The 25,693-nt window shown below is 45.6% G+C and overlaps 1 protein-coding gene across 1 annotated transcript in view; it reads right to left on the bottom strand.

The window, feature by feature from the left end:
• LOC104298092 (vasoactive intestinal polypeptide receptor) overlaps positions 1 to 25,693 on the bottom strand; it is a 97,053-nt gene that overhangs the window by 47,262 nt on the left and 24,098 nt on the right. Inside the window, exon 2 of the mRNA XM_054171253.1 lies at positions 9,971 to 10,067. Within this exon, the coding sequence (XP_054027228.1) occupies positions 9,971 to 10,067 (97 nt within the window). The remainder of the gene's footprint in view (positions 1 to 9,970; positions 10,068 to 25,693) is intronic.

The raw sequence follows: 25,693 nt of genomic DNA, 5'->3' as shown, positions 1-25,693 counted from the left end.
ATACTAGAGGTGTTGGCTGTAGGTCTTTCATACGTCACTATCTTGCCTAGCAGAAGGAGACTGGGATACTGCAAGGAGGAAAATACTAGAGTTGTTGGCTGTAGGTCTTTCATACCTCACTGTCTTGCCTAGCAGAAGGAGACTGGGATGTTGCAAGGAGGAAAATACTAGAGGTGTTGGCTGTAGGTCTTTCATACCTCACTATCTTGCCTAGCAGAAGGAGACTGGGATGTTGCAAGGAGGAAAATGTTTGAGGTTTTGTGGGTCTGCCCAACAAAAAAGGCCAAGCAAGGAGAGGAGATGAGTACAGCAGCTCTCACTGATGGTTCAAGTGCTGTGAGATTCAGGGGACTTGTCCTCAACTTGCCAACATTTAGTCCAATCTCCATGAACTCCTTGACTTGCTTAAGTGGCAACTTGAATGGCAGCATCAAGTTGAGAGCTCAGGAGATTTGGCCACCCTATTGAAGTGCAAATTCTCCACCTGACCAACTCTTGGCTAGCTCACTGAAGGCAAACAGGCAAGAGATTGGCCCCTTTGGAGATGTCTTCATGGCTTGCCAGTCTTCAGTAAGCTGTGGTGAGGGCTCTCCTATAGGTTATGGCATGATTAAGAGGAATCTTACCCTGTTGCTACTTTAAAGGCTCACCCTCTACCTTCAAACCCAAATGATGTGCTCTGCAGTGGAAAAGGCTTTATGCCAATGCTGTGCTGCTCTTCTTCGTGGCAAATATTAGGCTAAGGTGTGGCTCCCCCACTTTTAAAAAGAAGGGGTAAAATATGTTTCATCTATAAACTGGAAGCCACAGACCTGCAACTAGAAAGTCACCAGAGTGCTTCCACAAAGCTGGAGAGATCTTCACCATGTAAAATCTTCATCATCTGGCTCTTGCTTATTAAATGTGCTGGAGTTTGTGCTGGAAATGTGCTTATTGCCCAGAACCATAGAGGGACATTTGCAGAAGCAGGTAAGGTTGTGTCAAAGACCTGTACCTCAGCCCTGTAGGAAGGGACCAGAGAGCTTTGTTTTTGCATGGAAGCACACTGAGTGGTTAGAAGGAAAGAGAAAAAAAAAAAAGCAAGCTAAAGTTATGAGACATCAATAATTTAACAGCTTTTCATAACAGAAACCCTGCTTAGGGCTGCTGGATGTAAAGCCTGGTACCTCTGACCTCAGCTTTGCATGTTCCCTGCCATTTCACATTCCTATGCTAAAAGGTCTGGAGATCAAGAAACAAAGGCACTTGGATTACAGAAAGTTCAGTGCAGAGGAAAATCAGCTGCAGCACTGGCTGCAGCAGGCTTTGGATCTTGGCCACATACTGTACTGGGAACTTGACATAATTTATGGAATAGGCAATGTTTTCAAATGCACTTACCCTAGATAAACAGGGGAGATTCCATCAGAAAAGGGCTCTGATAGAGTCAGGAGGAAAAGCAAAATGAAAAGAGATGAGGAAGCAGAGATTTCTTCCCCAGCAACCTGACAAGGGAGACAAATACATCTTTTCATCAGGCAGAAAAGCTCTGCACTGAAGGAGCTCATCTGAGCGATTACCCAGAGCTTTGAAAGTGCTTTGAGTTTCCTGTCCACTGGTCTGTAGCAGTGGCATTTTCTCCTTATTTTGTAAAGCCTTGGCATAACTAAGGCTGTGTGCATTTATATTTTATCCCATGCTAAGAAAACAAAGTAACCAAAAGGCCTGATAGCATTTAAAGATGTTACATGTTCTCCAAACCTAAATGCCTACTTCAGCACAAGACTTATGTCCACTACATGGCCACTAATCCCAACAAGGCTCCAGACAGCTGTTCCCAAGTCACATATAAACTGTTAGAAAGCTTGCAGCCAGGACATGTCAGCACCAGGCAAAACAAAAGCAAAGTCTCCACCTCTATAGTGTGTAAAAGCAGAAAAGAAATGCTGTAACATCTCATCTTGTGATTTCTGTCTGCAGATAGGTGAAGTCAAGGCAAAGATCAGCTCTTCTTTCTAGGAGGGAAAAATGAAGAAGTGCTGTGTACATCTCTGTTTGAATTTCATCCTGTTGCTGATAGCACCCAGGACTTCAGGTGATAGGGTAGGCTTAGGCAGAGATAAGCAACTGAGGAGGTAGCACTATTCAGCTGTGAGCTAGCAGTGCTCACTGGAGAGGAGAACTTGAGCAGTGAGGATGGACAGCCAAATAACAGCTTTCTAGGCAAAACACTACTGGGTACTACTCAGAAAGAGACTCATGGCCTGGAAGCATCTTACAATCACAGAGAATCATAGAGGACTAATTTGGAAGGGGCCTCAGCAATCATCTGGTCTAACCTTTTGTGGCAAAAGCATAGTCTAGACAAGATGGCCCAGCTGAATCTTAAAAGTGTCTGGTTTTGAGGACTCCACCACTTCCCTGGGGAGATTATTCCAGTGGCTGATTGCTCCTTTTCTTCCCAATCAGAATCTCCCCCAGGAGTAACTTGTACCCATTGCTCCTCATCTTTTCCATTGACTTCTTTCAAGCCATCTCTTGAATACTGGAACATGGAGATTAAGTCTCCCTGACCTGTTTTTTTACTCAAAGCTGAGCAAACTCAGTTCCTCTCAGAGGAAAACCCTGCTTGCTTCCCCTGCAAGCAAAGCCTCTCTCAGACCTTCTCAGACTGGGGACAGGTCTCTTCTGCACATGCATCAGTGCCACCTTACCCAGAGTTCCCCCTCAGATGTCTGGCAAGGTATCTACTACCAGTGGAAGCTACCACCCCTCAAATATGACAGTTCAGTGGCTCATCTAATCTCTCCCTCTGCTACCCAGTTTAAACCAGTAGCTTTTTGCTAACAAAACCATCCATCCTCAGGTATGTGAAGGTGGAAGCAGCACACACATGAGCACTTGGCAGGTCTCAAGGAAGTTGAACCACCCTGGCGTGGCCAGAAAACACAGCAGCTCTCCAGCCTGGGTTGAGGGGTCCATCCAGTCCTTTCTCCATCCTGCTGTGTGTACTACCTTGAGTGCTTGAGCTGCTGCCATCCACCTAGTGCTTGCTGTAGAGCTGGAGCACCTGGAGAGCTGCTGCTAACCAGACTGTCATACTGCTCCAACCAACACATCACCTATCACAGGGGGTCCTTATGCAACTGTAAGGTGAGAATTCACCTGAACTTTTGCAAGAAAGGAACTATTAATTATTTCTTATCTTACAGCACTATAAACAGATGGTGATGAATAAACAGACTCCTAAATTAAACTTCATTAATGTTTTTCCAGCTTGACTTTGAATTTCCATATGTTCACTGCTTCTTCTCCCATCCACCATGCCTTGACTACTTCAAGGAAAACTGACAAAGACCCCCAAGCTCCAAAGGTGGCTTTTCAAGCCAGCCTCCACTCCAGGCCTGTGGAACAGCCAAAGCAGTATTTGGAGTTTAAACAACATGGGCCCTTTCCCACCCAGATTTCATTGCATGCAGCAAGGATGATTGTGAACGTGCAGGACTCAGCTCTATTGCCTGCAAGTGGTCAAGTTTAGCAGATATGAAGCAGCATTGAGAGGGAGACTTCAGCACAAGCCCTGTGAGGAGAGGCTGAGGGAGCTGGGGTTGCTTAGCCTGGAGGATAGGAGGCTCAGGGCAGACCTTCTTGCTCTCTACAACTACCTGAAGGGAGGTTGTGGCCAGGTGGGGATTGGTCTCTTCTTCCAAGCAAGCAGCATCAGAACAAGAGGACACAGTCTCAAACTGCACCAGGGGAGGTTTAGGCTGGATGTTAGGAAGAAGTTCTTCCCAGGAAGAGAGATTGGTCATTGGAATGTGCTGTCCAGGAGGTGGTGGAGTCACCATCAGTGGAGGTGTTGAGGAAGAGACTGTATGCGGTGCTTGGTGCCATGGTTTAGTTGATTAGATGGTGTTGGGTGATAGGTTGGACTGGATGATCTCAAAGGTCGTTTACAACCTGGTCTATTCTATTCTATTCTATTCTATTCTATTCTATTCTATTCTATTCTATTCTATTCTATTCTATTCTATTCTATTCTATTCTATTCTTTCATGTTTTCCATTTTTCTGACTTTGTGATTTGTTTTCAGCTTCTGCTTTCAAGACAGACAGGTTTAGATGGCAAAGATAAAGCGAGCTGCTGAAGTACTTGAGGTATCAGAAGCAGCTTGATTGTAGCAGCTCCTTGGAAGCTGTTGGCAATTTTCACTGACACAGTAAAATAATCTCAGCTATCTCCATGCCTCTGAACTGTGGAGAACAGACAGGCAAAATGCTGGTCTGATTCTCTGAGATGCTGACAGCCTCTGGCTGTGAAGTTCTGAGCTTGCATTTAACTTCAAGAATCTAGCATTCAAATTGAATCAAAGGCCTTCCCTTTTGGAGAAAAAGTCCTGAAAAGTGATAAAGTGATGGAAGTTCAACAAAGGAAAATGCAAAATCCTGCAGCTGGGAAGTTGTCTTAAACCTGTACCACAGGGAGAGCAGCTCTGGAGAGAGGGTCCTGCTGGACACTAAGTTGAACAAGAGCCAGCAGCATGCCCTTGCCACAAAGAAAGTGAATGCTGTCCTAGGCTGAATTAGGATAAGTGTGGCCAGCAGGTCAAGGTCTGGTATCAGGAACCTTCTGTGGTCTAAAGATCTTCCCTCTCTGTTCTTGAATATTTTCCCTCAGACTCAAACTTCTTTGCAATTAAAATTAACTCCAAAACTGGACCAAGATGCCTGTGCCCAAGTGCTGCCTAATATTTCCACCACTCTCCATGAAGACTGTTTATGATGCCATGCTTCCTAGGCAGAACTATGGTCTCCATAGCTGCTCATCCCACTCAAATGTTAGTCGCAACACCTTGTTCAACTGCCATCTCTAAATGCCTCTCCTGCTTGTGAAAGAATATCTGATTGCAGAGCAAATTGATTAGCAGTAGCAGATTAAACAGGTAAGGAGCTGAGTCAGCCAACCTTGACCTGATTGCCTTCCTTGGTAAAAAACAAAGACATAGTTATTTTGTTTTATTTGGGTCCTTTCGGGTTAAGCTGACCTGTTTGTGAACTACAGCCATGGAGAGGTGAAGCTTTCTTAAATACAAAGCAAAAAACCCCAAAGCTCTCTGTGCTCCAGAACCACATGAAAAAATACATAAGAAAAGCATGGGGAAGCCAGCAAGAAGCAGCACAGCAGTGAGACCTGCCTGGCAGCAAGCCCTTAGGATCTCAGCCACACTTCACCTAGAGGCTTGCCACCATCTGTGAGTCTGGAAAGCCTTCAGCCATCCTCTCCTCCTTGGGAGAATTTCCCTGCTGCTGCTAACCATACCACCAGCTAAGCAATCTCTGTATTGCATACAGATGTCCTGGCTGAAAAATGTATCTGCAGTGAAAGCCTGTTTTCTGGGGGGGGCTGGGATTACTTTCTCCACATCTGAAAGATATTCAAAGTAATGCAGAGAACTGAGGAACTTTGTTCATTATAAACTCCCCAAACTGCTAAGTGCCTTAGGGAACCTCAGGCTGTGGAATTGCCTTATTGGTTTGCTTTGCATTGCAGTGATGGGAGATGCCACCAGAGAAGTAGCCTTGTACAGCCAGAGAGCAAAGGGAAAGGGAGAGAAGGCAACAGCCCAGGCAGCTACCAGGCATCTTGTCGTCTGCCATCACAGGTATCCAAATATCTCACTTGAATCACCTCTCTTTCAGTTTAAAACTGCTGCTCCTTGTCCTAGCTCCTTGACAAAGAGTCCATCACAATTGTTCCTATAGGCTGCTCATAAGGTGTCCCTGGAGCCTCCTTTTCTCCAGGCTGAACAACTCCAATTCTCTCAGCCTGTCCTCACAGGGTATGTGCTCCAGTCCTCTGGTCATCCTCTGGATCCATTCAGGTAGCTCCATGTCTTGTCCCCCCAGGCCACAGACCCACATTTGGCCACAGAGCCTGCAAACCAGCAAACACCAGGAGCGGAATCATCTGCAAAGGGCAATTATTTCCAGCAGATCTGAGCTGCACTCTAAGAATCCCCTTACATTAGGCAAAGATCTTGTAAACAGGCAAAGCAATCTGAACATGACCCCTCACATCCCTACAGAGATGCCTACCTGTGGCCAGAGTACACAGGAGCTAACTAAAATCAACTGAAAGAAATTCCTCACCAAAAGTCATTCCCATTCGATGGAGTGTGAAACAAACCACTCAGTCTTGAGTTTATTGGTAAAGAATCCCCTTCTGTATTGAATCCCAATTGTCACTTCACATTTTTATTAGTTACTTCAGCACAGAGGTCAAAGGGTGAGGGAGCAGAGGACTGCAAGGGCAGAGCTGCTCGTGAAACCCAATCCTGTGCTGCAATACACAACTGCATCCTGCACACCCTTACATAAACCAGGCAAGCTCTTGCCATGAAGTCAATAAAACACTCCTTCCTGCAGACTTCCAGAGAGGCTGTTCAGTATCCTAACAAACTTCCTTTAAAGTCCAGACTTTGCTCTCACAGCCGTTTAACTCTCCTGTGTACACACTACCAGCTTCAACCGCTTTTGGCCGCTGTTTTCTCCCCTTCTCACGCCAGAAAGTTAACCTCTTCTCATCAGAGGTGGTCATGCTTTTGTCTCTCTTGTATTCTGTGTATACTGTGTCCAGTTCTGGGTCCTTCAGTATAGGAAAGATGTTGAGTTGCTGGGATGTATCCAGAGAAGGGCAATGAGGCTGGGGAGGAGCTTGGAGCACAGCCCTGTGAGGAGAGGCTGAGGGAGCTGGGGTTGCTTAGCCTGGAGAAGAGGAGGCTCAGGGCAGACCTTATTGCTCTCCACAACTCCCTGAAGGGAGGTTGTAGCCGGGGGGGGGGGGGTTGGTCTCTTCTCCCAGGCAGGCACCCAGCACCAGAACAAGAGGACACAGTCTCAAGCTGTGCCAGGGGAGGTTTAGGCTGGATGTTAGGAAGAAGGTCTTCATAGAAAGAGAGATTGGCCATTGGGATGTGCTGCCCAGGAAGGTGGTGGAGTCACCATCACTGGAGGTGTTTAGAAAGAGACTGGATGAGGCACTTGGTGCCATGATTTAGTTGATTAGATGGTGTTGGATGATATTGAAAGTCTTTTCCAACCTGGTCTGGTCTGGTCTGGCCTATTCCATTCCATTCCATTCCATTCCATTCCATTCCATGTAAAGACTCCTGAGATGAAGGTAATTTCATGGATACTGATTCACACTCCTAACAGAGAATATAGAGACTCCCATCCTACTACTAATAAACAGCAGTCCTGTGGTCCATCCAGAATGGGTGACACCAGGAACAGCAAATGGTGCCTTATACCAGCACTGAATATCTAGAGGTTTAATTGGCAAAGAAAGCATTGATTTCACCCACAGATAAACACCCACCAGGAGGAACAGGTGTTCCAAGGGAAAAACAGCACTAAGATGAACATCATTGTTCACCAGTGGAAATCCACCTTCTTATCCCAAGCTGGTGATCAATCTCAGCACCACCATCAGGTGTTAATAACTGACTAATCTCTCTGACACATCAGATTACATCTGTGATTAAGCCCCTCTGATCAATACAATTGATAATGGCTCCTAAACAAAGCTTTATTTCCAGGCTGTGCCCAAAGAGTGCATTTCCTTATTTCCACTCATTTAATTAGAAAGGAAAACAAATTGGTTGTTATACCTCGAGTGATTTTCTTCTTGCAAACAGGAATGTGCAGAAGGCAACACACCCACCTGGCCATAAATCAAGGTGTTACACTACAAATGGCAGGGAATCCCAATTGCTTTTCTCCAGGGAACTGAAGTGGGCCAGAATTATATTTTTCCTGGGACTTTCAGTAGGGTTTTCTTTCTTCTCAGCAACACTCAGATTCAACAGTCATCACCAAAGTCACCGAGGCCTTAAACAACCTCAGGTTGTGTCAGGGGAGGCTTGAGTTGGCTGTTAGGAAATTTTGTTTTCCCTGAAAGCTGCCCAGGTAAGTGGTGGAGTCACCATCCCTGGAGATGTTTAAAAGATGTGGAGATGTGGTGCTGAGGAACATGGTTTGGTGGTGGACTTGGTGTTGTTAGATTTACAGAAGGGCTCAAAGACCTTGAAGGTCTTTTCCAACCTAAATGATTCTATGATTCACATGATATCACATCATCATCTAGAGAAGATTTCTCCCTGGCAAACCTCTATCCTATTCCTACTGTCAAAGTTCAGAGTTTTTTCTTGGCAGCTATGCTCAGCTACATTTATTAAGCTCTGGAGGCCCATCCCAGAAAAACCATCATTTTTCAGCCTACTTCTGTTCACACACTGTCCTGGAACACTGCAAGGGGGAAACACATCCCATTTGGGCACTTCCAAAACAGACTTCTCCAAAAGAGGAGTCACCTACAGTCACCCATTTGAGAGCTACCACTTAAGAAATGCAGGTTTCTTTCTGTTGATTGCAAGGGCAGCCTTGAGTGTCAAGACAGGACTCCAGCGTTGAACTCTTAACCAGGTGTCAGCTGCTTTCCACATAGTTTGCCTTATAAAAGTTGGTTGAACGCATGTTACCTCCCTAAACACACTGATGACATCAATAGAACAGAACAGAAATGGAATGGAATGGAATGGAATTAGAATAGAATAGAATAGAATAGAATAGAATAGAATAGAATAGAATAGAATAGAATAGAATAGAATAGAATAGAATAGAATAGATTAGAATAGAATAGAATAGAATAGAATAGAATTAACCAGGTTGGAAAAGACCTTTGAGATCATCGAGTCCAACCTATCACCCAACACCATCTAATCAACTAAACCATGGCACCAAGCACCCCATCCAGTCTCTTCCTAAACACCTCCAGGGATGGTAACTCCACCACCTCCCTGGGCAGCCCATTCCAATGACCAATCTCTCTTGCTGGGAAGAACCTCTTCCTAGCATCCAGCCTAAAACATACGCTTGCTGGTGCCTGTGCATGGAGGGCTTGCAACATGACCAAGTGTCTTGATACATCTGAATCAGGAAAATTGTTTTCAACAGTTTAATTCAGTCAAAATTAAAAGAGAAGGAAAAAGGAGGGGGGGAAAAAAACCAAAGACAACATTCTGGTTTGGATTAAACTTTGCAATGGGAAGGAAACAAAACCATTTTGAAAAGAAACAACAAATTCTCAGCACAAGTATTTATTGTTCTATTTGGAACTGTACTTAATTGAATTTATTTAAATATCCATGCAAATGAAATGAAGCACTTAGTTGAATCTCAGATGAATCTTTCTAGCTATCCTGATTTTTCCCCTTATTGGATTCCAGGAAAACATTTCTTCAAGTGCTTCCATCTAACTGCACACTTGAAACAGATTCTGAATCAAAGCAAACCATATTTCAGTAGATAAAAGCAGGGGCCAAAAGCCATCCTTGCACTCAGTAAAGTTCCTCCAGGGATCAGCTTGACCCCAGGATGCTCTTCTGTCATTAAAGCAGCATTGTACAGAACAGTCCTTCAGTCTGCAGCCTAACTGTGAGCAATGCCAAGGGAGAGAAGATGAGAAGACATATTCCACTCTTTCCTCTTTCAGAAGGCTGGATGCAAAGATCTGGCATGATGAGACTCCTCACTCCTTCCCCCAGCAATGTGATCCATGGCTTTTGTGAAGCCTGGCAGTTCACCACTGGTTCCTATGCTACCTTCACTCACAAAACCAGGACCTGTAACTTGAGAGACACTTGAAGGGAGAGGGGTCCAACTTAATGCTTCAGACCATGGCATTGACAGCATTGCTGAAGGATGGGATGGGACAACACCAAAGCCAAATATCTTTCTTTCTCTACCACACAGATCTCTACAGTTGAAGACTGAGCTCAGGTGTCTGTGCCAAAAATTCCTAAGTTCCCTGGAGCCTTCTCTTCTCCAGGCTGAACAACCTCAGCTCTCAACTCTTCCTCACAGAAGAGGTGTTCCAGCCTTCTGGACACTTTTGTAGCCCTGATGACGACAAGAAGAGAGCATCCCCATACCTGAAGTCTGGTTATCCCCAATGAGATCTGCAAAGCACTGGCTTCGTTCCTCTTCAATCTCCTGCATGATGATGCACTCCGGGCGTGTGCTGGATGCCTGCAGAGAAGGCAGAGAAAAGAGTGAGTAAAGCTCATTTATGCTCAGAGAGGCTTCCCTGGGGCTTCATGATCATCTTTCTCCTAGGCCACTACTCAGCAGGAGATATAGAGCTAGCCTTACTTTGTGTTTCCTTGAGAGAAGGAAGTGTAAATCACAGCCTGCTGCACAAGCAGCATTTCCCTCCATGCCTTCCTCAAGATAAAAAACCCAACAACCTGTTTTTATTTCTTTTTAAGATGATCAGGAGGAGTTCTGCTTCTTTACACTTTGGGACCCCTGCCTGACTAACCTCACACCAACAGCTGTCTAGGGCAGGAAGATGGCAGCTTTAATATGCATGCCAGGAGCGGTGGGATCTGTGCTTACATGGTTTATTCCACTCTCACATGGCCTGCCTCCTAGCCTATGCTAATTCAAAGCAAAACAAGACCCAAATCAAATAAGAAGGAAATCTCTGATGCAGATTAAGAGATCAAGGAGGTAAAAAGCAGGAAATTCCCAGTGACAAGACTCTTTCTCCCCAAGTGGTTTCTCCTCAGTCAAATCTAATTATGTTGTGTCTGTAATACAACAATGGCTATAAACGTGCAGGTAATTAATTGTGAACTCCTTGCAATGTGAAACTCATGAGCTGCCTCATCATAAACTGTTCAAATAACAATTTGAACTCCAAAAAGGCAGCCAGGAGCTGGTCAATGGGTCACATAACACAGTGTCCTGTTGCCACTGACTACTCTCAGCTTGGAAGGAACTTCACTGCTTTGGTCATTGCAAGCAGAGGCTGAGGCCCCATTACGCATGGAGCTGCTCAAAATCTCATCTCACAGGATCATAGGATGCTAGAAGTTGGAAGGGACCTCATGAGATCATCGAGTCCAACCCCCCTGCCAGAGCAGGACCACAAAATCTAGCACAGGTCACACAGGAACACATCCAGATGAGTCTTGAAAGTCTCCAGAGAAGGAGACTCCACAACCTCTCTGGGCAGCCTGTTCCAGTGCTCTGTGACCTTCACAGTGCAGAAGTTCCTCCTCATGTTGAGGTGAAACCCCCTGTGCTGTAGGCTCCTATCCACTGCCTCTTGTCCTATGACAGGGTGCAACTGAGCAGAGCCTGTCCCCTCCCTCTTGACCCCCAGCCATCAGAAATTGATAGACATTTATTAAATCCCCTCCCAATCTTCTCTTCTCCAGACTAAACTGCCCCAGGGCTCTCAGTCTTTTCTAGTCCAATTAAAAAGAATCATCATTAAAAACAAACCCACCCAAAACCCCAAACCATCCAAACACACACAAGAAGGGGAGGGATTTGTCTGTAGTTGTCTTGGTACTCAAATATTTATTTTTCCCAGAGGGAAACAGATCTGCAAGAGTTTTATCTTGGCTCATGTGAAATACCATAGATTCATTTCTCTTTTTGTTTTTTTTTTCTCTTCTTTGATTTATAGTGCTTGCTATATTTTTACATTTTAACCTTAAAAAGAGAGAGGGGAAGCCTGAGAGCTCTGCAGCAGCACTTCCTGCAAAGAGAAAGACCAACAGGTTTGCAAAATATTCTGGCTTTCCCAAAGGGAAGTTTCAACTCTCTGGACTTCAACCGTTGCCAAATTCGTCTCACATCTATAAATAACTCAAGTTTTCACTTTGGAAATGAATTCACACAGCTCTAGCTTTGATCAGGGCTGCCAAAGTGCTGTGTACATCTCCAACACATTTGAACTTGTTTGGGTTTTTTTCTTCTTTTTTTTTTTTTTTGTCTTTATAAATGCAGAAAATTTTCTACCAACCCCATCAGCAAGTTCTTCACTGCTGCATTTCCCCCTTCCCTAAAAACACCTGCCTGAGTTGGTTGATTGCATATGTACAGAATCACAGAATCACCAAGGTTGGAAGAGACCTCAAAGATCATCAGATCCAACCTGTCACCACAGAACTCGTGACTAAACCATGGCACCAAGTGCCACATCCAATCCCCTCTTGAACACCTCCAGGGATGGGGACTCCACCACCCTGGGCAGCACATCCCAATGGCTAATGACTCTCTCAGTGAAGAACTTTCTCCTCACCTCCAGCCTAAACTTCCCCTGGCACAGCTTGAGACTGTGTCCTCTTGTTCTGGTGCTGGTTGGCTGGGAGAAGAGATCAACCCCTTCTTGGCTACAACCTCCCTTCAGGTAGTTGCAGAGAGCAATAAGGTCTCCCCTGAGCCTCCTCTGGTCTGATCTGGTCTATTTTATTCCATTCCATTCCATTCCATTCCATTCCATTCCATTCCATTCCATTCCATTCCATTCCATTCCATTCCATTCCATTCCATTCCATTCCACTCCACTCCACTCCACTCCACTCCACTCCACTCTATTGTATTCTGTTGTGACAGGTTGGACTTGATGATCTTTGAGGTCTCTTCCAACCTTAGTGATACTCTGATACTGTGATATTCTATTCTATTCTATTCTATTCTATTCTATTCTATTCTATTCTATTCTATTCTATTCTATTCTATTCTATTCTATTCTATCCTATCCTATCCTATCCTATCCTATCCTATCCTATTCTATTCTAAGAGGCCAAGGACTAGGTCCTGCACTTGGGTCACAACCCCCCCACGAATGCTTTTTGGACAGCTTGGTAACAATTCATTTTACTTCTTCTCCATGCATTTTTTTTCCCCCTGTGTTGTTTTGTTCTGTTTGGTTTTTCCTGTGGGAAAGGCAGACAGGTGGGCCTGAGGATGACACTAATTCACATTTCCCAGCCAAAAAGGGTAGATGAAGGAAAAGCATGACCAGCTTTGGTTAGCTCACATGAACAGTAATCCAGTTTCCCGGGAAGATCCATTGTGGATATCCCTGCTCATGGCAGGGGAGTTGGAAGTAGATGATCTTTAAAGTCCCTTCCAACACAAACCATTCTGTGATTGTATGAAACTCAGCAAACCCTTCTTCACCAAGCCCTCCTTCCAAGCTCAGGATACCACTGCAAGACTGTGGCAGGTTTGTCAGAATCATTCAGACACGTTCCTGTGTAACCTACTCTAGGGTGCTTCTGTTCTGGCATGAGGGTTGGACTGAATGATCTTTCAAGGTCCCTTCCATCCCCTAAGACTATGATTTTTCCTGCACACACTCTGAAGCCCTGAGCAGAAAGATGGAGTGTGTGTTTTTTTTTTCTGGATGTGATTTCCTGCAGCTCTGAATTCTGCAGCAACTCTGAAGTGGAATTATCCCCAAAGTCTTTATTAATGAGAGTTTTCCTTCCCCCGCCAGATCCCAACAATTGTAAGAGGCTTACCGCACAGTCTGCCGCTGCAAGGAAAGCCATTGTGCACATTCTTTAATTAAATGCACTTCAAAGGATTGTCACAGACTGAAGGAGTCACAGAAATGTTTGGTCTCATCGATGCTGTCCTTCATTAACAGGGCAAGCTAACCACAAGCCAGCTCCGGTGCTCCCATGGCAACTACTGAAAGGCAGGTAGCATTCACAGTGTAGCCACAGCTGTAGGTGAGCAGGAGTATGGACCCACAAGAAGTGATGTGAGCCTCAGGATCTCCATTTCTCCTGATCCCAAAGTGTTCCTGGGCTTACCTGGAGCTCATAGTTTAAGGACACTAAAGCTCATGGAGTGTCTGCAGGACAAGTCTTCTGAGGAGTGGCTAAGGGACCTGGGATTGTTCAGCCTGGAGAAATGGAGGCTCAGGAGAGACTTTCTTGCTCTCTGCAATCATCTGAAAGGTGGCTGGAACTAGGTGAGGGGTCAGTCTCTTCTCCCAAGTAGCAAGCAATAAGACAAGATGAAATGGACTCAAGTTGTGCCAGGGGAGGTGTAGACTGGATGGACACTAGGAGAGTTGCCAAGCCCTGGAACAGGCTGCTGAGGGAACTTGCAGAGTCACCATTCTGGGAAGCATTTAAAAGATGTGTATGGAGCCTCTAGCAGAGATGGAGCCTCTAGCAGAGATGGGGACTGTGGTGATGACAGTGATAATAAGATTTGAAGTTAACCAAGGAAGGAGTAGAATTAAAAACACCTATGGATGATGAAATCACATCCCTCACCTATTTCTGCTCAGCTCCCAGAGCTTGCACAGCAGTGACACATGAGCACACTTCTAGTTACCCAAATGGCAAAGTTTTCTACCTTCCCATATCTTCTGTGAAGGAGGTAACAACACAAGACAAGAGAATCATTTGTCTTCCTACAGTTTCTGTAATGACTTCAGTCAGTGCTGTAGGTACAGATGGACTTTCTTATCCCTTTTTCATGAGGATAGCACAGGAAATGAGAGATTTTAGCAAGCAGGTCTTGTTTCAAGCTTCAGTAACATAACCTGAAGGATTTGCTTCTGGCTAGTGGCTCACCATTAATTTCAGCCCAGGGGCTTTTATTTGTGCTCATTATTTGTAGGAACACAGGGCTGAAGAAACTTCTTGCACAGCAACTTTGTCTTTGATTTCTTCCCTAACTCCATTCAGCTCTGCCTTAAAACCAGATTTTTGACCTTTTTAGTTTTGGTCTTTTGAACACCCTCAGAAAAATACAGTTGTATTCCTAAAACCCCTCAGAGTGAGCCCCAAAAAGTACTGTGTACAAGTGCAAGAATGAGCAAAGAGAGTGGAGCAAAAGGGAGACCCCACAAAGGACTTCTATCTGTAAGGACGTGTAACACAATTTCCAACAGTAACTCTGTCAAACTTCAAAATGCCAAAAGCTCTGATGGTCTGGAGGAAAACTGATTTAAAAAATAAAGTATTCATGTAGCAGGATAATTGTTTGCTCTTCTAAAGGACCTTTGTCTAAGGATGCAAAATCGTGTGACAGTATGTCATGGCGGCACGGAGAAGTAACTATCAGACACCAGTCAACATAGACAGAAACTGGGAGGTAAGACCAAGTTCAAAATATAGCAAAACAGCCTGTGTGGCCTTTGTGGGATCAATAAAGGACTGGCAAAACCAATGTGTTTAAAATCAGAGGCAGGCTATATTCTGCTGTGACCTCTACTCATGTTGTAAATCCACTACTCTGCAACCAGCCATCGGGAAGGGAAGGGACTCTCAGAGCACGGGTAGCAGCATGTGTCCCAAGGAGACTTCTCCAAATAAAAGAGGTCCAGGCAGATACCCAAGTATCCTGACTCTCAATTTTGCTGTTCAAACCACTCCAGTGAATGCTTCTGCCAGATATAACCATGCCAATAACAGATCCATCATTTGACAGGGAAAGCAGATGGTTTTTTTCGGCTCATCTGAGCAGCCCCTGTTAAACAAAGGCAACTTGGCCAAATCAATCCAGCAGCTTGGAGGCATGGAGACTTCATTTAGTCTGATTGTCCCCTTTCTGTGTGAGGGGTTGGAAGATCAAGGAAACATGTGCAGAGTGTTTTGCAAAGAGCTTGGAGAACCAGAAGGAAAGGGAGGCTGAGCAGCTGTGTGGCTTAACTCCTTACTGACAAGCTTGTATATCCCTCTCTTGCAAAGCAGAGCTGAATCAGGGTCTGAAGGAAGAAGTGACAACCTGGCACTGGAGTAATGGCACACAGCAATTAAAAGGGAGGCAGCACTGGAGTAAATTCTTACAACTGAGTAGGAGACAGCTCTGATGGCTGGGTAAGCACATTTAGCTCCTTCTTTGAATTCCCATCTGGAGTAGGTTAAATATGAATTTCCTTTCCAAGAAGCTCAGATGAAGGATTTGAATTTGAGAGATTGCAGAAACAGAGGCATGCTGCAACACTGAGATCAGTGGTGTTTAGATCTACGGCTCAGAGTAAAGAGCAAAGTGTTGTAATATCCCTCTTATGATTGACAAAAAGTAAGCCAGGAACAATAGTGATCATGCCAAGAGTACACAGGGGCAGCAAAGGAAGGAGGCAAGTGGATTCCACTATCTGACTTCTGCAGAAATTGGAGGGCAGGAAAGCAGCTTGTTGCCAGAACTACTGGTCATGGACTGCTTTTAATTTCCTTTTGCCTTCAGGTCTGAGGAGCAAAGCTTGCTTGGGGAGAATTCTGTTTCTTTTCCTCGTTCAGAAAGTTCACTGCAAAACTGATCAAACCTTCTGCAGGAAATTCCCCCCCTGAGCTTCTGCTGCCAATTACAGGAGCAGCAAAAATCCACAGGAAATGCAGATCCAGAACTGCTTGACCTCCAAGACTCAGAAACATGGGCAAAAAATACGTGTCTATAATGTAAATATCTGTATCTGTCTACTTCACATTGATCATCCTTAGCTGAAGAGAGAAGCAAGCTCAGGGCATAAGTCACTTCAATCTAAGGGGACCATCTAAAATAGATTTGAGGGAACTTGCCCTGTGCTGCTTTAGGCAGCTGGCTGAGGGGTGGATGTCTACACTATAATTACCTGAAGTTAAATGAGATAATCCCCACAGACCTCAGCTTATGTCTAAGCTGAAAGATTCCTCTCCTATCCTTCCTCAGCATGCTCTAAGAGCAGATGTGAGATGGTACTTGGCAGGCTCCCTACAGAGGAGTTGAGTGAACGACTAATAAGTGCTCTAATCTGTTTACAGGTTGTCTTGTTTTCAAGATATATCAGCTTGGAAATGCTGTTGTTCAAAAAGGTGTGAGGCTGCAGGAGGATGTGCAGGTAACCTGTTAAAACTGTCCTGAATTGTTGCTCAACCAGCACTGAATCATCTCCTGAGCAGCCGCTGCCAGAAGAAATGGTCCCTAATTCAATTGCAGCTCAGAAGGGACTAGAAATCCCTGTACAGATGTCTCAGCAAACCCTGTGACTTGCTTGTGCTCATTCTGGTCATTTCTGTCCTGGGATAGACCAGATTCTAACTCCTGACAAAGCCTCCACCTAGCCAGCTCTGATTCTCACTCTGCACAACCACAGAAGGCCCTCACTTAGTCTTGCCTGCTCCCCACTGCATCCCCAGTTCACTCCAGACTTGTTCTGCTCCTGAAACCAACCCAGATGTTACCATTCACCAAGTCAGCCATCCACAATATGAAAGATTTTGTCTGAACTCAGATCTGCTCAGAGGGCCCCAGGAAGCTGCATAGCTTTGGGTGGGGTGTAAAGCAGAATGGGATCCCAAATACAGAGCAATAGAGACTGGCAGTTTGAGCCCACGGACATGCAAGTGGGCAGCTCAGTGTAGAGGCTGTGACCAAAAGCATTCTCGAAACTACCATGAAGTCACCGTGGGTTCCTCCCTGCCCTTTATTTTCTCAGTCATCCCTGGAACTCCCACAGTGCCCAGGAGCTGTGTACACACATTATGTACACAAACCCTCCAGCTACTGGGTATTTGTAGCCAGAGAGCTGGATAAAGCAGGCTGGATGTTCTCTAGTTCTCAGAAACCAGTAGTCTGTTTTGAGGAACCAGAGCTTTGGTTAGCAACATGGGCAGCAGCTCCTTTTAACTTTTAGGCCAACTGAAAAGCTCTGCAAATGCCTAGAAAATCCAAGGTTACTGCTCCACCAGTAAAGCAAGGGCTGGAGTGACAGACACCATGCTGACCCACCATTCATGGTGGAAACATCATAGCTACAATAAGCAGCAACTTCACCTGAAGCTCTGGAGAGGTCATGTTTCCCATGCACAGCTTCTCATTTTCCTGAGGAAAGGATGTGAACAGTGAAGTGGCAACATTACAGAGCAGCCCAGCAGCCACTGTCCCTGGCATAGCTTTCTGAGGCAGAGCAGGCTCTCTGCAGCTCAGTGGCAGCTAGCAATGTGGAGGAAGAGAGTGCTCAGCATTTACTGGGTGCCCTCTCCTTGCTTTAGAATAGAATAGAATAGAATAGAATAGAATGGAATGGAATGGAATGGAATGGAATGGCACAGAATAGAACAAACCAGGTTGGAAGAGACCTTCAAGATCATCGCATCCAACCTATTATCCAACACCACCTAATCCACTATACCATGCAACCAAGCACCCTATCAAGTCTCCTGCTGAACAATTCCAGTGATAGTGACTCCACCGCCTCCCCAGGCAGCATATTCCAATGGGCAATCACTCTCTGTAGAACTTCTTCCTAACCTCCAGCTTAAACCTCCCCTGGCACAGCTTAAGACTGTGTCCTCTTGTTCTGGTGATGGTTGCCTGGGAGAAGAGACCAACCTCTGCCTATCTACAACCTCCCTTCAGGTAGCTGTAGCGAGCAATAAGGTCTCCTCTTCTCCAGGCTAAGCAACCCCAGCTCCCTCAGCCTCTCCTCACAGGGCTGTGCTCCAGACCCCTCCCCAGCTTTGTTGCCCTTCTCTGGACATCTTCCAGCAAGTCAACATCTTTCCTAAACTGAGGGGCCCAGAACTGGACACAGGACTCATATCTCCAACTAAAGAGGCAAACCCAGACACATTCAGCATTTGGAGTACTCAATGCTTGAACTTTCCTGAGCTCACCTGACAGTAAATGACTTTAGAACATGGATCCTCCAACTTTGTGATTCAGCAGCCATAAGAATATACAAATTGGGTCAGCACCACTTCCCCAAGAACAACCAGGAAGAGATGTTCTTAGTGACAAGGTTTAGTGAGGAACTTGGCAGTGCTGGAAATATGGGTAAACTTCAAGGTCTTTTCCAATCTGAGCTTTTCTAGGATTCTATAAGCTAAAGGGAAGAGAAATACAGAAAACATGAGCAAAAACATCTGCATGTAACAATGATGAGTCCACAAGTCATACATCACTTCCCACTTTGCAAAAGTGCCCCTAAGAAGGCTTGCTTCTGCCACTATTCAAAGCTTTCTATCAAAATCCAGGTACATGCCTGCAACAATCTATAAATGCATCTCATTTCAAAGAGCTCACTTCAAAAGACTGATTACCTACAAGGGAGAGTACAGAACCCAAAGATGTTGGCACAAGATGGGTTTGGATAATTCAGAGATCAGAAGAAACAAATCTTCCCTCTTTCAAATGAAGCAGAAGTGATTCAGACAAGAAGGCTCTGGGTGAGGATGTCTCTTGTGGATTTATAAAATGTCCTTCACAGAACATTGGGAACTCTATAGAATGATTCTTCACAGACAGGCTGCCAGGAAGAGGAGCCTACTGGGATGAGCTCCCAACCTAGGTTGTGTTTCAGAACAAAGGATAAACTCATTCTTAACAATGAGGGACTCAAGAGTATCTCAGCGATTTGGACCACCCCAGGAACAAGAGCTACCATCTTCAGCAAATGAGGACAGGGTCATCCTTCTGGGGAGGGGTCTGGAGCACAGCCCTGTGAGGAGAGGCTGAGGGAGCTGGGGTTGCTTAGCCTAGAGAAGAGGAAGCTCTGGGGAGACCTTCTTGCTGTCTACAACTCCCTGAAGGGAGGTTGTAGCCAGGTGGGGGTTGGTCTCTTCTCCCAGGCACCCAGCACCAGAACAAGAGGACACAGTCTCAAGCTGTGCCAGGGGATGTTTAGGCTGGATGTTAGGAAGAACTTCTTCACAGAAAGAGTTATTTGCCATTGGAATGTGCTGCCCAGGGAGGTGGTGGAGTCACCACATCACAAATCAAAGCAACCTGCCAGCAAGTCCCATGTTTTGAACATAGAATCTTTTAGGTTGGAAAAGATCTCTAAGATCAAGCCTAGCATGGAGAGTCCTGGCCAGGAAAGTCTACCACTGGCTTTAAGGAAGCCAGGATCTCACCCTGTCATTTCCTTCAAAGCCTCACCATCCCAGCTTGGCTGTTAGCTAGAGCTTTGCTTTCCACTGGTCCCTGAAGAAAAGTCAACTTGCAGTTGCCTTCCACTGTGCAAGCAGATTGTGATGAACCAGCTGCTCAGAGAGATAATTAATTCTACTTTATCGCCCTGAGCATTTTCTTCTGTCATTCCTTACCTGCTAACAACACAGATGGGGGAAAAGAAGATGCTTCTGCTTTGGTTATGTGGAAAGGAAAATATGACAGTCACAAAAGACACAGAAAATGAATGCTTCTGAGGACGCATTTTAGTGGTACTCTACCACCAGATCACTCTCAGGTGATGCTGAAAACGTTCTACAGGAGTAGTATCTCCAGGCTCTTTAGACAAGATAGAGAAATCAAGGTAGACAGCTCAAGATCAGCCAGCAAATTAGTAGCTAAAAACCTCCAAACAATAGAAAACAATCCCTCCCCCTAAAAACAACCCACAAAAAAAACCAAACAACAAAATTTCAGGTCTGGTTGCCACCCCAAACTCCTTCCTAATACCAAAGACAGATGAAAAGAGTCCCAGCCTCCCCCTGCTCCCTAGATGCTTCACACACTGTGTTACCAGCATTTCCATGCCTCTGAAAGACATTTCCACATGCCAGTGTATGCAGATGTCCTCCTGTGCCAGAGATACCCTGCCTTCTAGGAAATACTTGAATGTTCTCTTCAAAACACTCTGGGTCAGCCAGTGAAAAGCCAACTAGAGGCAGAGAGAGAATTTGGATGGACAAAAGAGTGGAAAAAGAATTGGCCCTGGTTCCATGGGAACAAGAGGAAAACTTTAAATCTCATTTGAGGAATACTGGCTAGGAGGAAAACATGAGACTAGACAACTACAGAATCCCAAGGGGCTGGAAGGGACCTCTGGGGATCAGCTAGGCCAACCCACCCTGCTAAAACAGGGTCAGTCACAGAAGGCTGCTTGCATGTAAGCAGGTTTGGAATCTCTGCAGAGAAGGAGCCTCCACAACCTTTCTGGGCAGCCTGCTCGACTCCTCCAGCACCCTCACACCAAAGAAGTTTCTCCTCATGTTCAGGTGGAACCTCCTGGGTTCCAGCTTGTGCCCATTGCCCCTTGTCCTGTCACTGGGCACCACTGAAGAGAGTCCTCTTGCCCCTCACCCTTTAGAAATTGATAGCCATTGCTCAGACCCCCTCTCAGGCTGCTCTTCTCCAGACTAACCAGCCCCATGCCTCTCAGCCTTTCCTCCTCACAGAGATGCTCCAATTCTCTCAGCATCTTGGTGGCCTCCCACTGGAATCCCTCCAGCAGTTCCCTGCCTCCTGTAAACAGGGGAGCCCAGACACAGGACTCCCATGTGGCCCTACGAGAGTAAAGCAGAGTGAGGGGACGAGGAGGAGTATGGCAAGGAGAGAGGAAGATAAAGCCTGTGACGGACATTAGGAATGATCAGAACACCTGGGCAGAGCAGTTGAGAGTTCTGATCATTTTCTGGAAGGACAATAATGCTTAGGGCAGTATGAGAAGCAGCAAACCTCTGAGCACTGCTAGAAGTCTGGGGGTTGCTGTCAAAACCAACTCAGCTAAACAGGGGGGGGAAAAATTATTCAACAATATAAATAAAAAGAGAACAACATGGTGGGGGGGAGGGGGGAAAGTGAGACTGCTAGGCAAAAATGCTGAAATTCAAGACAAAACTAAATATAGCCTCCAAAAAAAAGAGAAGTCACATGCAGTCCCACCCCACCCCACACACACACTTCTGTTCTCTGGCTCCTCCAGAGAACTGGAGGGAAAAAACCCCACAATTTTCCTAATGCAAAGTGGAATAGTTACACAGGGGGCAAAGGATTTAGCTTGAACAATTGAGAATGACAGCAGGGGCTGACTGTGAAGGCAAACAAGGGGATGGAAACAGTTGTGTGTGAGGTGAAAGCCACTCCAAAGAGAACAGCATGCTCAGCTTGGATGGTGGGAGTGGTACCATCTGGCTGAAAGTCAATAAATATAAAGCTTATTATATGTAGGGAGGAGGGGGGGGAGGGATGAAAAAGATGCACACAGCTATCAGCAAGTTAATCTGAGCACAGAAGACTTCAGAATCACCACTTGAAGGAAAGAGTAGTTGAAAGAGTGGCAGCAAGTGGGGACTTGGACAGAATACAAAATGTGGTTCATTGAAAGCAAATTGTGGCAATACAGGATGTCAGGTAGAGGCAGTAGAGGATATCAGGCAGTGATAGGACTAGGGGGGATGGAATGAAGCTGGAGGTGGGGAGATTCAGGCTGGAGGTGAGGAGGAAGTTCTTCACCGTGAGAGTGGTGAAGCCCTGGAATGGGTTGTCCAGGGAGGTGGTTGAGGCCCCATCCCTGGAGGTGTTTAAGCCCAGGCTGGATGAGGCTCTGGCCAGCCTGATCTAGTGTGGGGTGTCCCTGCCCATGGCAGGGGGGTTGGAACTAAATGATCCTTGTGATCTCAGTGAGGAGAGCGATGCAGGATCCTTGACACATGCACACACATGCCTGCAAATGGCCAATGCAGATCTGCCTGCAACTAAAGATTGGGGCAAGGACCCTTAAAAAATGTGCCTCTGGATTAATTATGATTAATCAACCCTTTCCAGTGACCTCCTCTATGCCTTAGCAGGCACTGCTTGTGCAGCAGGGTTTCATCCAGAGCTTGAGCTTCCCTGGCTGCCCTCCAACACCCCTCGATGCTGTATGCTTGGTCACATCACATCAAGAGGCAGCAATCACATCAGACAGCTGCCCCAGAAACTGCAGTCCTGCAGGTTAGCTACAAGAACACTGGAAAGCCAGGAGGAGGGTAAAAAATAAAATTAAAAAGAGAGAGAGAGAGAAAGATAAGCAGCTAAATGGAACTTTGGTTCTGAGGAAGAAAGTGTGAAAGTAAGCCAAAAACCATCCTGCTGACTCCACAAAATTCCTTCAAGTTTGTAAAGTAAATTAGCTGAGAGTCAGGCAGCAGCAGCATGCTGAGCAGCAAGAGCATCAGTGTGGGGAAAAGGGAACATCTACCTCCACAGCATTCCCCTCCAGAAGGGCAAAAGAAGGGAGAAAATCAGCTCTGCCTATTGCTTATTCATTGTTTCTTTGTCTTGTGTGCCTTTCAAATACTGAATATTATATGGGAGACCAAAAGGAGCTGACAGGCTTTTGATTTCACTGAGATTTCAGTTCTCAAATGATCTCAGGAAGTGGGGTAACTTCAGATGACACTCAACTCTTCCCTGCATGCATAAGGAATCATGTCTCTGCACAGAGCCAACATAGGGTTCTGAAGGACATAGTTTAGCACCAGACTGGGTAGGTAGATAATGGTTGGACTTGATCTTAAAGGTCTTTCCCAGCCAAAACAGTCTCAAGCTGCACCAGGGGAGGTTTAGGCTGGATGTTAGGAAGAAGTTCTTCCCAGCAAGAGAGATTGGCCATTGGAATGTGCTGCCCAGGGAGGTGGTGGAGTCACCATCACTGGAGGTGTTTAGGAGGAGACTGGATGGGGTGCTTGGTGCCATGGTTTAGTTGATTAGATGGTGTTGGGTGATAGGTTGGACTGGATGATCTCAAAGGTCTCTTCCAACCTGGTCTGGTCTGGTCTGGTCTGGTCTATCCTATCCTATCCTATCCTATCCTATCCTATCCTATCCTATTAACAAGAGTGCCCATTTCTTGCTAACGCAGCCTAGAAATCTACTGATACACTCTCAGTGGTCACTAAGCAATGACTTCCAGTCTTGACAATACAAATCTGAGACACTCAGATCCTGAGTGCAGGAGCCTGAGCCTCAGAAAAAGCCCAATCCAGTATTAGTGGTGCTGGTATTACGCCTCCAGCTAACAACATAATCATGGCCTGATTAATTCTCTCCGCTTTTAAGCTGGTAGAAGTGTGTCCAACATAACAGCAAAGTAACACAGGTGTGAGTTATCTCTCATAGTCATTATTTTAACAACCTGTTCAGTTGTAAATTTGGCCAAAGGAATATCCCAGGATTGCTCCATGCAAGGATTGCTCAATGCAATGGATGTAAGCTGCAGCACAGGAGGCGCCACCTCAGCACAAGAGGCAGCTTCTTTACTGTAAGGGTGACAGAGCACTGGAACAGGCTGCCCAGAGGGGTTGTGGAGTCTCCTTCTCTGGAGACTTTCAAAGCCCATCTGGATGTGTTCCTCTGTGGCCTGAGCTAGATTGTAGGGTCCTGCTTTGGCAAGGGCATTGAACTCAATGATCTCTTTGGGTCCCTTCCAATCCCTGACACCCTGTGAGCCTGTGATTCAGCAGAAGCATCCTGGTGAACACAGGAGATCAGGTAATGCCTAGCACTGTCTAATCACTGAATTTCAGAAACACTGGCTGGAAGTGATTTCTGGAGAGCACTGGTCTAGCTTGCAGCTGCAGTAGCTGAAAGCTAGACCAGTGCCACAAATTTCTCTAGCCAAGTCTTAAAAATATCCAAGCATGGAGACTGCACAAGTGTGTCTTTGTTGCTCACCCCTTGCAGTGTGGAAATCTGCTTCATTTTTAAGAGCTCTTCAAGTACCTGTGATCTACGAGCCTAACTTCTGAATACAACCTTAGGGACAACGTAACTTGAGCTCAGGGAACAGCCATTCCACCACTTCTTCTACAGCAAAAGGTCATCTACATAGTTAGATGCCTTTTAAAACAATGACCAAGACATTTATGTGGGGAACCAGGAGCCTTTTTGCAGAGTGAACTGTAAGACACAAACTTCAGTCAAAGAGATTTCCACTGACCTGGAAACAGCCAGGGTTTCACTTGATTTCCAGGTAGCTGGCACAGTGCACGTCCTGGCTAACTGACTCAGCAAACATTGAGAATGGCATTATAAGGATGATGCCTAAATATCTGGAACGCTTGCTAGGGCCAAAGCAAAACTTCTCAGCTCCATTTACAGAGAGAGAGACAGAAAACCAAGAAGTCTAATCAATCACAAGCAGCAAGAGCCTAAACCATAAGCAGATTTCCTACCAAGGATATCTATTTAATGTGACAAAAAGGCTTAACAAATTCCTGTGACTGAATTCTCTAATGAGACAAATGAGGATTAGAAGTAAAGCATTGCTTGGGAATGGTTTAACACTGATTGGCATAACTTACCAGAAGAGTCTTTCAGGATTGTCTCACCAAACAGAATCATGGAATTGTTTGCTTGGAAGAGACCTTTAAAATCATGAAGTTCAACACTTCCAGGTCACCATGCTCCTCAGCACCACATTTACACTGCTTTTAAATCCCTCCAGGAATGGTAAGCCCATCACTTCCCTAGGCAGCATGCTCCAGCCCTTGGCAACCCTTTGAGTTCATTTGTAATCCATGATATTCCCTCATCTTTTGCCTAAAAGAGCTTCACATGTTAGCAAAGTCTTGCCTGGTACTTTAACAGCAAAGAGTTGAAGACCATCAGCTGCAACCCCCAGCAAACACCATGGGCTTCTTAGAGCATTTATTTAGGATACAATCACATAAGATGGCACCTGCTAAGCATCCATATGCACAATGGATGACTAACAATGAGTCCATCCCAGTATCCACCCAAGGAAGATGGACACCTTAAAAACTTCTCCAGGAGTTTGCTCCATTCTCTTCATTGTTTCTTTTCCCTCTTGTTAGTTTTGCTCCCACTTAGAATCATAGAATCAGTAAGGTCTGGCTGGCTCATGTTCAGCCTACCGTCGACCAGTACCCCCAGGTCCCTCTCTGCCTGGCTGCTCTCCAGCCACTCTGACCCCAGCCTGTAGCACTGCATGGGGTTGTTGTGGCCAATGTGTAGAACCTGGCACTTGGATGTGTTCAATCACATGCCCTTGGACTCTGCCCATCTGTCCAGCCTGTCAAGGTCCTCTGCAGAGCTCTCCTACCCTCTTAACAGATCAACTCCTGCCCTCAGCTTGGTGTCATCTATTTTTCTGCTCAAGATCTGTGAAAAATTTTAAAGGC

The sequence above is a fragment of the Dryobates pubescens genome, chromosome 21, assembly GCF_014839835.1.
Source record: "Dryobates pubescens isolate bDryPub1 chromosome 21, bDryPub1.pri, whole genome shotgun sequence".
NCBI classification, from domain to species: domain Eukaryota; kingdom Metazoa; phylum Chordata; class Aves; order Piciformes; family Picidae; genus Dryobates; species Dryobates pubescens.
This window is presented reverse-complemented; position numbering and strand designations above follow the sequence as displayed.